Source organism: Nycticebus coucang, chromosome 4, assembly GCF_027406575.1.
Source record: "Nycticebus coucang isolate mNycCou1 chromosome 4, mNycCou1.pri, whole genome shotgun sequence".
NCBI lineage: Eukaryota > Metazoa > Chordata > Mammalia > Primates > Lorisidae > Nycticebus > Nycticebus coucang.
In genome coordinates, this window is record NC_069783.1 from 106285017 (window position 1) to 106300680 (window position 15664).

The window sequence follows — 15664 nt, forward strand, 5'->3', positions numbered from 1 at the left end:
TATTCTTAGTAAAGCATCACAAGAATGGAGAAGCATGAATCCTATGTACTCAATTTTGATATGAGGACAATTAATGACAATTATGGTTATGGGGGGGAAGCAGAAAGAGGGATGGAGGGAGGGGGTGGGGCCTTGGTGTGTGTCACACTTTATGGGGGCAAGACATAATTGCAAGAGGGACTTTACCTAACAATTGCAATCAGTGTAACCTGGCTTATTGTACCCTCAATGAATCCCCAACAATAAAAAAAAAAGATGGGTGGTCTTCCTTAGCATAGATGTATTTGAATTTATGTAATCAGGAGTGCTATGTTTATTAATGCTCCTGTTATTCTGTCATTTCTATTATAAATAATGTTGCAAATTTTGCCTTACATTTTAGTTTCATATGTCATCTTCCTTTCTGATTCTTCTAATTCTCTGACATGAATTCTCGTGGGCACACTGAGAAGTGTCAGGGTCTATTCTGCACTGATTCTCTGTTTGTTTCAATGACCTGCTTTTCTAAGGTCATTTTACCCCAGAAAAACAAAACTCAACTTCTTGGGGTTCCTACTGGATTTGGGGTTGCTAATTTCAAAGGCACAGGATGTGAGTCCACAGGAACTGGCCAGCTGGCACAAGCAGGGGGGCACCCAGGCTCAGATATGCTGATGTCAACTCAAGGGCTCATCCTCCAGGTCAAACCTCATGTTTGTAGAGGTTAGATGCACCAAGAGATGGGGCCATGTTTCTGCCCATTCTTATCCACTGCTAGAGGAGGTACAAGTTGGTACAAGGTCCCCAGAGGGCGAGCAAGGTGGCCACTTCTTTTGAGATAAAAACACTTGTGCCCTCTGCCCACAGAGTCATCTGCCAAGAGTTCACTCATGGAGAAGAATGCACAAGACCACGCACCACTGACTGCTGGACACTGCAGAGACCAGAAGCACCTCAGTTCCACTTGGCAGGTGCCCGCAAAGACCCTCAGGACTGGGCACTAGTCTTCATGTCGCAGCTGGGCAGAGAATGGAGCAGAGGTGTGAGCCTCACTGGGAACAAACTTCAAGAAATGAGAGGACAATTCTGGGAGGAGATGTAAGACTGTGGTGACGCTGGTGCTACTTCAATGAGGAAGGCCCAGGAGGAAGGAGTGTTCCCTGGCTGTGGGTGCTCCCTGCCTGTGAGTGCTCCCCACCTGTCAAGGGCTAACGCTTGAATCTGCTTTCTTCTTTGGTTCTGACCACATGAGTGAGGTGCTGCCACTGTGGGCATCATCCAGTGAGACTCACTGGATCCTTTGGGGTCACACCAGGAGGCAGAGCCTGGCCTTAGGCCAGCTCCCCAGCACTGGGGCTGGAACAGCATCCCAGTGGCCTGGGAGCAGAGCTGCCTCCTCAGGATCTTCTGCACGCTGAGAGCAAAAGACCAGCCTGCCTTGCTGCTGTGGTCTGGGCTGGTGCTCTCTCAATAGGAAATCATGTTTGTGGTTGAGGGGACGGGGGCTGATGCAATCCTATAAGTCAGAAGAGGTGGAATCACAGAGCATTTATGATGACAAGTCTGTCACTGCTCAGCACAGGTGACACTAGATTTAGATAGTCTGTGGGTGTCATCGTGGGAGAAATCACAATCTATTCATTGCCAGAAAAGGTTGATTTGAAAATGCTTTAAAATTATCCATGCTAAAAATGAACATTCTTATGAACATTAAAAAAAAAATAAGGCTGATATCAAACCTGTGGCACATTTAGAGAATGAATAAAAGTAGCCTGAGTTTCTTTGGCACTGAGCTCATGTGGTGAGAATGGGGCTGGCCCCTGGTTCTCGGTCCTGCTTCCCTCCTCAGAGATGTACTCCCAGCTTTCCCCACACCCAGCTTCTTTCTTGGGGACTGATTTCTGGAAGCCACTTTCTCCCTGCATGAGCAGAGAGTGGGGTTCCCTGAGTGGCACTCTAGACAGCCGGGCAGGGGTGGGAGTGATGCTGTATGGCCCACCTGAGCCTGGGTGCCCCACTGCGCGTGACAGTGTAAAAGACATCAAGTAGGAAAGGACACCAAGGGGAAGTCCGTCTCTCCCCACATCATCCTAGTCTCCTAGTCTCCTCCTTTCATGCCACCACTGTCACCAGGGTCTTATCATGCTATGTCTCTAGGCCTAGGTGCTTCCTGAACAGCCTAAGACTTTACCTATAATTCAGTTATTCACTGTTGAATGACAAATAGCAACAGGCCAGCCCCACACGCCCCAGGCTCGTTTTCTGTCTGTAACCTCGCAGGGGTGATGATAGGCAGATCCCACCAGCCAGAGATGCCTGGAGTCCTATCTCCCCGGACTCGCGGTGCCCAGATGCAAGGAAGCTGTTACTCGACCGCCATCTTGCTCTCCTCCTGAGAGCGGCACCTGTAGCTCAAAGGAGTAGGGCACCGGCCCCATACACCAGAGGTGGTAGGTTCAAACCTGCCCCCAGCCAAAAACTGTTAATGGACATCAAGGTTGTTTTCATGTCTGGGTTATTATGAAGAATGCCGGGTCCTCCGGCAGTCACAGTTGAGGGAAGATCGGGGCCAGCCCGATCTCATCCCAGGGGCTGAGCGGGATGGCGAGTGTCGGCAGCTCGAACAGGAACACACGGAGCCGGGAGTCTGTCGAAGCAGGACCTCCCAGGCTTGTTTTCTCAACTTGTGACAAGAGGGGGCTTGTCCTCAGAACCACTCAGACCTCGTGTCTCCTATGCACGGACAGCTTTGGGCCTCTTCCTCCGGGCTGGCAGGAAAGGCCAGCAGAAGGGACTTGCCGCAGAGAAGAGAGACAGAGGACGGCGCCTCAGACTGAGCCCTTGGGCTGTGGCGAGAACTACCTGTGAGGTCAGAATGGGCGACAGGGCAGGACAAAGGTGCTGCCTGAAGTGAAAGAAACAGGATGTGACGGCTGGCTGGGCTGGTCATGAGGGAGAGTGACATGAAGTCTTCACAAAACCACACTTACTGTTCCCATTTTTCTCTCACTGTGGGACATGTTAATGTCTTCCACATAGTAGCCCTTAAATGACTGCTAATGGTCCCCAGCCTGGCTCTCCCGAGCCTGGGGGCTTGGGCCATGCTGGGCAGGCCTGGGCAGGGGTGCAGGGAGGACGCTGCAGCAGTGGGGCAGAAGGGGCAGTCACTGGCCAGGCAGCTGCTAGCAGAGTGTTGCTCCTTAAGGAAAACGCCCCCTGGGACTATTTGGAGACCACCCTACCTGCCCGAAAAAGATGTACTTCTGGAGGTGCTGGGCAAGGGGGGCCTCACACCCCTCGAGCATCATGACAGACTCAGGGCCGGAAGGAGCCCCGAACCAGGAAGCCCCAATGCACAAGAGCTGTGCCATCCGGCTTTGGCATGGCCCATCCTTTCCTTGACGACCCGATGGATGGGGCCACTGACAGACTGCATACCCTAGTCCCTTGCAAGCAGAGCTGGGAGCCCATGTCCATCCTTTCCTTAATGACCCAATGAATGGGCCACTGATAGATTGCATACCCCACACCTTCGAAAGCAGGGCTGAGGGCCCATGTCTAGGCTCCTGTGCACACATGACCAGAAGGTGGGTCATGCACTTGTGCACGAGGAGCCCCCACCCCATGACCACATAGGAGCCAGCTTGGACACTTCTCTGGAGTCTCCACAATAGGCTGGACGGGAAGCCCAAGAAGCATCTTGCAAAAGGAAAGGGGCTTCTCTCTGGAAACACAGGGCGAGCTGCCTCCCCTCCCATGCCTTCTGCAGAGTGAGGCCCACACATGGTGATGTGTGTGATGGCCCTTCAGATAATGTGAGCTGCATCATTTGTCCCAGCTGATGCCCAAAGGACCTGGTTGTGTTCCGGGTGTCAGAGGTTCAGCCACAGCTGAGATTCAGAGGACTACACACTGCCACTCAAATGAAGTTGCTCTGACATTTTGTTTTCCATGGAGTTTAAAAATTAGGGGATGACTGATTTCTGCCTCCACCGCATCATGATGTTCCTTCAAAATACCCGTCCCGATACCTCTGTCTCCACCAGTCAGTAGCACAAGCTCCACTTCCTTGGGACTTTGCACACATTCAGCTCTTTGGCACTGGTGCTCACTGGTGTCTTCTGTAGGGCAGGGCCTGGGCTGAGCTCTGCCCACTTCACTGTGCTGTGGTCAACTGTCCTGCCCACAGCAACCTGAGTGGTCATGTCTCTGAGCCCTATTTTTGGATCAGAAGCCACGCCCCAGGTGGGGGAAGCCAAAGGTCAAATCACTTCTCAGTTAGACCTTGAAGAAGTTTGGTCACTGACACAAGCCAGGCCCATGCACAGCCATGCACAGCCTATAGGTCTGCTCAGCTCGCCAGCCCCACATGGCACTGCAGGCCTGGATGACATGTTGCCTGTCCATTGTAGTGATAACCAGACCACAGAGAGCAGGCAAGTTGGCCTGAGCAAGGTGGGCACAGGTCAAGCCCTGCAGCAGAGCCCATCTGAGGAGCCCTGCATTTTCTCCACACCTCCCAGGGAGCTGCTGTCATCATGACACCCTGGCTCTTCCCAACACTTCCCTGGAGAAGGAACTGGCTTGAAATGATCACGACCCCCCAAGGAAGGCGAATCTTGTGACCATTCTGACCCAGTGACGCTGGGGCTCACTCCCTCCCTGCCTGGCATCCATCCCACCTCACCCTCTCTCAGCTGCCAAAATGTCCAATACAGTTGCAGGCTTCCGCATGGCACCCAATGTGTATTCCCAGTGCATCTGCCAAACCCAGTTGGGCTCGGAGCAGCCGTTTTCTATGCCATTCATGCCAACTCTTCTGTCACCCCAGAATCCACAGAGGTGACAGCGGGGTGTGCAAACAGCCATAAGGAGCCCACTTCCCCTCCCAGTTCCCAGCCGCACACAAGTCTTCTGGCCCCGTCCCCAAACCCAGAACACACTAGTCATGCCCCACTTAGCTCTGCAAAGACTTCCGCTGCCCTTAGAACATCACACACACTCCTTCCGGGGCTGGGGACTCTGGTGCAGACCTGTCCCTCTCCACTCCCTGCCCTCAGTCCTTGCTCTGTCCTAGCCTAGAGCATTCCCCTTCCAGGCCTTTGAGATCTCGGCTTCCTCCACTGTCATATGTCACGTCCACAGAGACGCCTCTCCTGACCATGCAGCAGGAGACAAGCCGTTCCCTGTGTCACCTGCCACTCCATTCTCTTCCACGGTCTTTGTACAGTCATCGCTTTTTGAGATTATTAATTATTTGTCTTTCCTGCTAGAATACAAACTCCTCAAACACAGGCACATATTGTCTGTCCTGTTTATAACTGAGCCCCAGTACCAGGCACCCAGCAGGTGTCCAGTCAGAACTGGTTGAATGGATGGCAGGCTGGACGAGAGCTCAGTCCTGGGTAACTCTTGGCATTGCCATGGGAATAACGCCACGCCACACATAGCTAATACCATCGTGAGCTCAGCAAATATTTTCAGATGCCTAACATTCACAGCCCTGGACCACAGAAGCCAAGAAGTAAGTTCCATTTGTAAACAGGCATTGTGGAGAGGTCATGTCCACCGTGCTCCACTTGCAGCCTGGCACCCCTCCCCCCACTTACCTCCAGTGGGACCACCTGCATGAGGATGGCGAAGTTGGTGAGGTGAGTGCAGTGGCAGGTGGAGTAGGTAAGGTTTCCCTCGATGCGCACACAGCCCCGGTTTGACCAGACACCTTCTCCAGAGCTGAGGACACAGGAAAAGCAATCATGGTAGCAACACTGCACCCCGGCCAGGGGCCACAGCATCACCCTCACACACAGAGGCCCTGCAGGCTCCCATTGGTGCTCGCACAACAGGACAGTGCCGGGGGCGGGGGTCTCATCATCAGGCCGCCAGGGACGAGGCCCCTCTGAGACACCAGACAAAGCCCCGGGACAACATTCAGCAAGACACGGCACGTGCACACCTCCAGCCCTGCTCCAAACATGTGCACAGGGACCACAGCTGGGGAGAGTTGCAAAGTGTCATTATAGTAACTTTAATGCCCATCTGGGGGAGACCAGTAAATAAAATATGGGATATATACTGCACATTAGTTAAGAAGACCGTCCTGGGCACTCCCCATCCTGGAAAATGGTGGTCGGAGGGACTTAGGCTGAGCTGGGCGCTCCGGAGGGGCCGAGGCCGTGCAGGGCATCCGCTCGGCCCCAGCAGAGTCAGTGCTTGGGTCTGCGAGATGTTTGTTGTGATGTTTCGAATCTCTTGATCAACCAGTGAATCAAGAGGAGGACACAGCTGCTGGGACTGTCGCTGACCCTAGCACCTCGTAGGTTCCGGGCCATGTGTCACTTCCGGGCCCCAGGAGGAAGTGAGTTGGTTGACTGGGCAACCGCCTGGCGTCCCTTCACCCCTGCCCCGATCCTCCGCCAAGTTTAAGTGATGCGGCTGAAACCACTACAGCTAGGACAGACCCTCAAGCTTCCTTACAGACTGTTGTTTATCATGTACTGTCAGTGGATCTTTGTCTACTACTAGAGTGCGAGCAGTTTACATGAGGAAATGTTTTGCGTTCAATAACCCCGAATCAAGGAAGAGACCTTGAATCTAATGTGGAAACAGCCATATGAATTTTTAAAATAACCTTTATATCGGTTCTCTGTTTCTGTAAACACGTTACTAATCCTATGGTTTAGTCTCTAAGGAATTCACTACTGGAATGATAACGTTGGCCTGTAGCATATTAGAACATTTAAGTATCTCTGTTTTTGTATCGATAAATTTGTTTTGTAAATTCGTATGATTGGTAGGACTGATCTCTGTTGAGAAACATTAAAGGAAATTGATGATGTCTATGAAAAATATAAGAAAGAAGATGATTTAAACCAGAAAAAACGCCTACAGCAGCTTCTCCAGAGAGCATTAATCAATAGTCAAGAATTGGGAGATGAAAAAATTCAGATTGTCACACAGATGCTGGAATTGGTGGAAAATCGGGCCAGACAAATGGAATTGCATTCACAGTGTTTCCAAGATCCTGCTGAAAGTGAGCGAGCCTCAGAGAAAACAAAGATGGATTCCAGCCAACCAGAAAGATCTTCCAGAAGACCCCGCAGACAGCGAACCAGTGAAAGCCGAGACTTATGTCACATGACAAATGGGATTGAAGACTGTGATGATCAGCCACCTAAGGAAAAGAAATCCAAGTCGGCAAAGAAAAAGAAACGTTCCAAGGCCAAGCAGGAAAGAGAAGCTTCACCTGTTGAGTTTGCAATAGATCCCAATGAACCCACATACTGTTTGTGCAACCAAGTGTCTTATGGAGAAATGATAGGATGTGACAATGAACAGTGTCCAATTGAATGGTTTCACTTTTCATGTGTTTCACTTACCTATAAACCAAAGGGGAAATGGTATTGCCCAAAGTGCAGAGGAGATAATGAGAAAACAATGGACAAAAGTACTGAAAAAACGAAAAAGGATAGACGATCGAGGTAGTAAAAGCCATCCATGTTTTAAAGGGTTATTTGTCTTTTATATAATTCGTTTACTTTCAGAAAATGTTTTAGGGTAAATGCATAAGACTATGCAATAATTTTTAATCATTAATATTAATGGTGTATTAAAAGTTGTTGTACATTGTCTGTGACCTTAATTTTCTGCACTGAATCACCAAATATTTTAAACTAGGTAGTCTTCAGATCACCTGATGGAAGGATCAGGGAACAGGGAGAGGGTGGTGTAAACAACAAACCATGCCTATTTCATTTTCACTTAAAACTACAATGCTATTTTTTTGGGTAAACAGGAAAGTTTTGCCAGCATCTTAGTTCTGTGTGCTTAAAAAAGTTTAGATGTAGGTGGAGTTTCTCTGTAAGCATCTTCGGTGATTAAAAACATGAACACTATGCCATTTAGAGCTTCTTTTTCTCTAGCCCCATTTATACACATACATATTCATCTCTAGTCTTCCAGGAATTTAAGGAACTAGAGATAAGAATAATATGGCATTCCATGAGGAATAATGTGCTCTTATTAGAGTATTTGCTGCTGTCTTTTCCTTAGTAGCATTTTGATACACTGTCAGTAGCCCATTTGTAAATGCCTTGCTGCTTCATAGAGAACATTTGCTCTAGTGCTTGATAAGGAAGTTGTTTTGTGCTTTCTCTTAATTGGGACACATAAGAATAATTAGGATACCCAAAAATGCAACCATTGGCTTATACTGGCACACTTTGGGTTATGTAGTATCATGGTTCAAGGTTGAGCAATTTAAAAATGCATCTTAATAATATTTTCCATGTGACCCACTGCTGGGATGGAAAGCCACAGGCCTATCAGTGGGAAAAAGGCATATACCAGTCTTTACATATTTCCTTTATGTCAAATAGTTGTTTTAAGTGGTTTGCTATTGGCTATTGTTCATTTCTGTCCCAATCAGTGACTATACATTATTTTAAATAACAGTGCGTTCAACTTCTTAACTTTCTGGTATTGGTGCTGTTTGATGTTTTCACGTTTAATGAACTAATTTTATTATAACAATGCGATTAATGATGTCTTTGTAAATTGAATTTTCCAAGATTCTAATATTTTAAGGTTAAGCATCTTAATGGATATGTGTTGGTATGTTTAGAGAAAATTTTGGTTTGAGGTGGGCAGCAGATTGGCTGGTTCTTTAAAATATGTATAACATGCTTTTTATTCTTCATTTCTTCCTAATCTGATCTTGATTGTTTTTGATTAAAAAAAAAAAAAAAAAAGAAGACCGTCCTGACCAATGCATATCAATGTGGATAAAACACCAACGTAATGAATAATGCGTGATAACGATGCAAGGAGTGTGGAACAAATACCATATGTTTGTCCCTCAAAAGGTCACAGGGCTGTGCAAATTGTTACTGGTATTTGCCATTCACTCAAAAACTGCCCCCCATGGTTCCTTCCAGAGAGAGGGGAGATCAGGATATGATGCAAAGTTCAAAGGGGACCTTTGCTTTCTTATGAAAGTTTACTTTTAAATGAATCATCCATTGATCTGTTACTTGTATGATTTCTTGAGGTGTAAACCTAGACAAAAATGACTCGAAGTAAATATACTCCAATGTTAACTGTGGTTAATTCTTACAGGAGGAAGATCAGCGATTACAATTTTCTTCTCTGAACTTCTCTAACTTCCAAAAAAAAAGAAGATGCTTTAAATGGTTCTTCCTAGAAGTTGGCCACTTTGAGTTGTCAGCAAAGACAAATCTTTCCTTCAGCAAAAGCCAGGGGCCCTTGGGTGGAGGCACTTAAGAAGTTAGAGAAACTCAAAGGCTCTCATTTGTCTTTGTTGGATATTTAGCTCTAACTGTGGTGTCAGCTTGAGTGTGGCAGATGAGAAATGTGTCACTGTGGCGTGACTCAAAAATCCAATATCACACCTCTGCCACCAGCATCTACTGCATGAAACACACAGAGGCAGCCTTTCTGTCTGCCTGGGGAGTGGGGATGGTGCTGGCCCTGGGTAATGGGGCTGGGGAAGGTCACTCAGAGGGGACTCAGGTGGCATTGAAACACAGGGACAGCAGCTGCAGTGGTGATTTTCACAATGGATGATCTGCTCTCTGCCTGGAGGCAGAAGGCATTTAGCAGAGACCAGACAGCAAGGCCAGAGCCACTAATTTAGAAGACCAGACCCCATTAATAAATTCAGAACAGATGGGACTGGAAGATGGGGCCACGTTCTCCCTACCCCTTCTGGCCTAACTTTCCCAGGACTTTGCGGAGACTCAGAAAATACGGCTGTTGTGTTATACAAAGCACCTGCCTGTCTATTGGATGCAGAACGTGCATGTCCATTTCAGGGTGGCTGGAAAGTTGGCAGCACTGAACCAGGTGAATGTGCTCATGGGTGAGCGACCGCCCATCCCACCTATGCCAAGGGTGAGATGGAAACCGTGAGCCCCACACTTTTCAGATGGAGCTGAAAGGAGTGGCAGCACTTTAGTAAGCCAGGGAGCTGAGGAGGTGAGGAGGGTGCAGATCCCCTTTCAAGGGAGTCAGGGAAAGAAGGAGGCAGGCCACTGGCTTGTGGGCAAGCAAATCTGCCAGGGAGCCACTCCAAGAAACATCAAATACCATCAACAATTTGCACAGCCCTGTGACCTAGGAAGTCTGCATCTAGGCTGAAAAAAATAATTTTACCATCACACATAAATAAGATGTGGAATATACAAATACAGTAAAAGAAAGGGGTGCCCATACGAGCAAAATACTAGAACAAAATGTGGTGGAACGACCCAAGAAGCCTTAAACTAAATAGTACCATATATATCCCATGAACTGAAGTATACAGTATGCGCACATTATTGAAAATACAAAAAAAAAAAAAAATAGCCCACAAGAGTTACCAGGAGGGAAAGGGCAAATCAGGATAAGATGTCAAAGTCAAAGGGAATGTTTGCTTTTTTATTTTGGGGGGAGGGTTTGAGACAGAGTCTTACTAAGTTGCCCTCGGTAGAGTGCCATAGCATCACAGCTCATAGCAACCTCAAACTCTTGGGCTTAAGTGATTCTCTTGCCTCACTTTCCCAAGTGGCTGGGACTACAGGTGCCCACCACAATGCCCAGCTATGTTTTTGTTGCAGTTGTCATTGTTGTTAGCAGGCCCAGGCCAGGTTCAAACCCACCAGCCTCAGTGTATGTGGCCGGTGCCCTAACCACTGAGCTATGGGCACAGAGCCTATGTTTTCATTAAAAAAATAACATATTGATACATTATGGTATACTTTCTTAAAGTATAAGTCTAGAAAGAAGTGGCCCAGAATTCTAAGCCCGGTGAAAATACCTTTCAAAAACAAAAGAGAGTATCTTATCAGTGTAACTGGCTTATTGTACCCTCAATGATTCCCCAACAATAAAAAAAAAAAAAAGAGAAAACTTTCTCAGACAAACGATAACTGAATTATTACCAGCAGACTGGCACCATAAGTAGGGTTAAGGGGCGATGACACCAGACAGAAACATGGATCTACACAGAGAAATAAAACAGACAGAAATGGAATAAATGAAGGAAAATGTGTTATTGTTGTTTTATGTTTAATGGCTCTAAAGGTAACCGATTATCCAGGGCAAAAATACTCAAGATGCCTTGTGGGCTTTCAGCATCTGCAAAGGTGAAAGGTTTGACAACAACACCCCAAGACTAGGCAGGAGGAAGTGTGAAAGTGTTAATGAGGTGACCTGGCATACATTTGAAAGGATACAATAATACTATTTGAAGGTAGACATGAATGAATTGAACTTACATCCTCTAAGCTTAGGGCAACCACTACCAAAAAAAGTAGAGAAGGTATAGATTAAAATAGTGGAGATAAAATAGCACTATAAAAGATATCTGATAATTCAAAGGAAGTCAGAAAAAGATTACATAAAAATCAAAGAAAAAATAGAAAAATTAGAAAACATGGTGGATTTTAATCCAAGCACATCAGTGATTATAGTAAGTATATGGTATCTAAGCACATAAATTAAAAACAGAAATTTTAAGAATGGATTAAAAACAAGACCCAGTTATATGCACTCTAAAAGAAACTCACCTTAAATATAAATATATAAATGGGATAAAAGCGAAATAACAGGAAAAGATATAGAACATGTGAACACTAGCTTTATCTAAGTTAGAATGAACAAACTTCAAAATAACAGGTATTTCCTGGACTAAAAAGGGACATTACATTCATGATAAAGGGGTAAATTTTCCAAACATACACGCATCTAACAACAAAGCTTCAAAATGCACTGAAGAAAAACTCACAAAACTAAAGCAGAAGTCAATAAACCCACCCCTGAAGTTAGATGTTTCACACTCCTCTCTCATTAATTGCCAGAACAAGTGGAGAGAAAAGTAATAAGGACACAGAAAACCTGAACATAACTATCGATCAGTAATTTCATCTAATTGACGTTTATACAACACTCAACCAAGAATACATTTTCTTCAAGTATGCTTGGGCCATTCACCAATATTGAACATACACTGTGTCATATAAAAACTTCGAACACATTTAGAAGAACTGAAGTGAATGGTCAACAAACATGATGCTCATCATCTCTAATCATCTGAGAAATGCAAATCAAAGCCACCTTGAAATATTACCTAACTCCAGTGAAACTAGCCCACATCACAAAATCCTGAAGCTACAAATGCTGGCGTGGACGGGGAGAGAAGAGAACACTTTACACTGCTGGTAGGCTTGCAGACTAAGACAGCCTCGATGGAAAGAAGTTTGGAGAATCCTCAAAGACCTTTTACATGTAGACCTTCCATTTGACCCTGCAATCCCATTACTAGGTATTTACCCAGAAGAAAAAAAAAAAGAATCATTTTATCACAAGGACATTTGCACTAGAATGTTTATTGCAGCTCAATTCACAACTGCTAAGACATGGAAGTAACCCAGAAAGCATCCCATCAACACATGTATGGATTAAAATACTATTATATATGTATATTCAGCCATAAAAAAAGATGGAGACTCTATATCCTTTGTATTTACCTAGATGGAGTTGAAACACGTTCTTCTTAGTAAAGTATCACAAGAATGTAAATGCAAGTATCCAACGTACTCAATACTAATATGAAGCCAATAGGAAAACAACTACATACCCATATGAGAGAAAAACACAAATGTATTCAAGTGGGGGGTGGAGGAAAGAGATTGGTAAGCTGTCCTCCAGTGGGCACAGGGTACAGTTACCTAGCACACCCCTGGATGAAGGGTTCAACTACAACTTAATCTTTACCTTAGAAACACAAACAATGTAACCTAATCATTTGTACCCTCCTATTAATCTGAATTTTAAAAAAAGAGTATATTTTCAGATCATAAAAATTTAATTAGAAACCAATAGCAGAAAATCCCCAACTATTTGGAAATTAAACAACATACATCAAAATAACACAGGTGGAAGAGGGAGTCACAAGGAAAATCAGATGACATTTCCAATTGAATGAAAACAAAAACAACTATCAGAATTGGTGGGCTGCAGAGAAATCAATGCTTATAGGAAAATGTAGATCATTAAATATTTACGTTAGGAAATAATAAAGGTCTCACAACACCATTCTAAATCCATGTTATAAGACATTTTAAAATGAGGAGCAAATTAAACTCAAAGTAAGCAGAAAGAAGTACATTAAAAGCGGGGGATAAGTCAGTAAAACTGACAACGGAAATGCAACAGAGAAAAATCTGTGAAAACAAAAGTTATATCTTTGAGGAAAAAAAAATCAATGAAATTAATAAATATCTAGTAAGAGTAAGAAAAAGGAGAGAAGGTATAGAGTACAGATATAAAAAATTAAAAATAGACACCACCACAGACCCCCTGATGTGAAAAAGCTAATAAGGCAGCACTAGAAATAACTCTACGCCAGAAACCTTTGTGATGAAATGAATAAATTCTTGTAAAAGAAACACAAGCTGCTAAAACTTATTTAAAAAGAAATAGATGAACTAAATAGTACCGTATCCATAAAAGAAATTAAATCTGTAGTTAAAAACCTGCCAACAACGAAAACAGCTCAATTCACAATTGCTAACACATGGAAGCAACCCAGGCGTCCGTCAACACGTGATGGGCTTCCTTGGTGAATTCTGCCAAAATATTAATGACTTAACATCAATTCCGTGTGTTCCAAATGCATTTCAAAATGCACCTTTGACAAAGGTATCGTTACCTCAATATAAAAACCAAAGACATTATCCAAAAAAAGAAAACTCCAGACCGGTATCTTTCATGAACTCAGACGCACAGAGCCTCAATAATACTAGTAAATTAAATTCAATAATTACAAAAACCCCACATCATGACCAAGTGGGGTTTAACCGAGAGATGGAAAGCTGGTAAAACATGACCCCAATGTGGAAACAACCCCACTGTCCCTCTGCTAGGAAAGGAAGAAGATGTACTGTGGTAAATCCAGATAATAGACTACAAGGGGACAATAACAAACAAAAGCAAACTGTGGGCACCTGCAACAACACGGATGTCACTATGCTAAAGTAACAGAGTGGACTCCGACGCTGTCCATGCTGTGATTCTATGGACAGGGCATTCTTGAGATAGAGCACAAGCCACCCTTTGCAGAGCTGGACAGGGGAGAGCAAGGGGATGACAAACGGACATGGGTGTCTTGGAGAGTTATGGATTGTTGTATATCTTGATTACAACTGTATTTGTTCCTCAAAACTCACAGGACCATACTATTGTTTAATGTATGGATTTTTCTGAATATCAGTTACATAAGAATGAATAAGAATTGGAAAAATGGACGAGGAGACGCGTATGGTACTCAAGTTGGTGCCTGCCTCGGGGGATGGGGTAAGCGGGGAAGCAGGCAAAGTGTTCCCTAACATCGTTTTTGACGTTTCACTTGTTTCATTCTTAAAAACATAAAAATATTAACATGCTGACAGTTATAAATTTGAGGCAATAGACACCTGCATCTGTTACATTACTCTTCATGCTGTTCTCTGTTGCTATAACTTCTTCACAAATAAAAACTGAGGTGCCAGTCTGGATTTTCCAAAGCCCTATCTCCCTTTCTAATCATAACTCTTTCTCCAAGACTGCCTCCAATTGGGGTAACTATTTCTGGGAGAACATGCTTTAAATTTTCCACAAATAAGTAAAGGGAAAAGAGCCACAACCTTCCAAGCTTAACCAAGATGACATCACTAGAATTACAAAGCCATTAGTCCATGATACAGAGGCACAAGCTAATGGTCACAGCCAAAGCCAGGCCCTGCCATGGGATCAGAAGGGGTCAGCTGCATTTTCCTCACTGCTCACAGGACGGAGAGAAAGGGGGATTTAGCCAATCCTCTGTAGATGCCTCCAGGTCAGTGTCCTGCAACCTCCTTGTCCCCTGCCTGCAGGGTGCAGAGGCCTCTGCAGTGGGGCGGGGCAGAGCAGAGGTGTGGAGCCCAGCAGACAGTACAGCCTGGGGGTGGGTCCCATCTGGAAGTAGCAGTGGAGGGGCCCTGAAGTTCTGGCATAGGGAAGAGCCCTATCGGGGAGCTCTGACACACACAGAGTGATGGAGCGTCAGGTGGGTCGTGAGTGGAGGCCCCTGATGTGCTCTGTTTGTGCAGCATTTTAAATATTGGGAAATATCCAGTTTCATGGAAATATCCAGCTGTGAAAGCTCAGATGATCTGGGGACACCAGACCAGGGCCAGTCCCACATGTTCACTGATGGCCCCTCCCCCACTTCTGGGGAGCTCTGACTGTGGGAGCCGCTCACGGGGAGCTCACAGTCAGAGGAGAACTGGGCAGCAGGCACATGAGCCACGGAGGTGAGTGGGGCAGAGGCGAGGCAAGTGGGAGGGAAATGAATGCAACAGGCGGTGATGCGGAGAAGGACATTAGGGCTGGTGCCCAGCAGCAGAGGGCACCAGTTTTAACCAGGGCTAATGTGCACCCCAGGTCAGTGTGGTCATCAAGGTTTTGAAACAGGAAAATGCTGACATGTCAGCCAGGAGGAGCTATCTCCCAGCCTCTTTCTCCAGCCCCTTCCAAAAGACCCCGTGACTGGGTGTCAGGACCTGCTCTACTCAAATGGTAGCCTCCATGAGATCCCTGGCATTTCTGCTGATCTGGTTTACAAGTCACCCTGGGCTTTGAGACTTTGTTTAACTAATCTGTTAGA

At 45.5% G+C, this 15664-nt stretch overlaps 2 protein-coding genes across 3 annotated transcripts in view; one reads left to right on the plus strand and one right to left on the minus strand.

Annotated features, from left to right (window-relative positions):
* Positions 1-15664, minus strand: part of ADGRD1 (adhesion G protein-coupled receptor D1) — a 130679-nt gene that overhangs the window by 41884 nt on the left and 73131 nt on the right. For both annotated transcript variants that reach the window (XM_053589533.1, XM_053589532.1), the window contains one exon: positions 5589-5712. In XM_053589533.1, the coding sequence (XP_053445508.1) occupies positions 5589-5712 (124 nt within the window). The remainder of the gene's footprint in view (positions 1-5588; positions 5713-15664) is intronic.
* LOC128583405 (inhibitor of growth protein 2-like) lies at positions 6310-7608 on the plus strand. Its single transcript, XM_053587611.1, has 2 exons — positions 6310-6337; positions 6794-7608. The coding sequence occupies exons 1-2, from the start codon at positions 6310-6312 to the stop codon at positions 7462-7464; spliced, it is 699 nt and encodes a 232-aa protein (XP_053443586.1). The 3' UTR covers positions 7465-7608.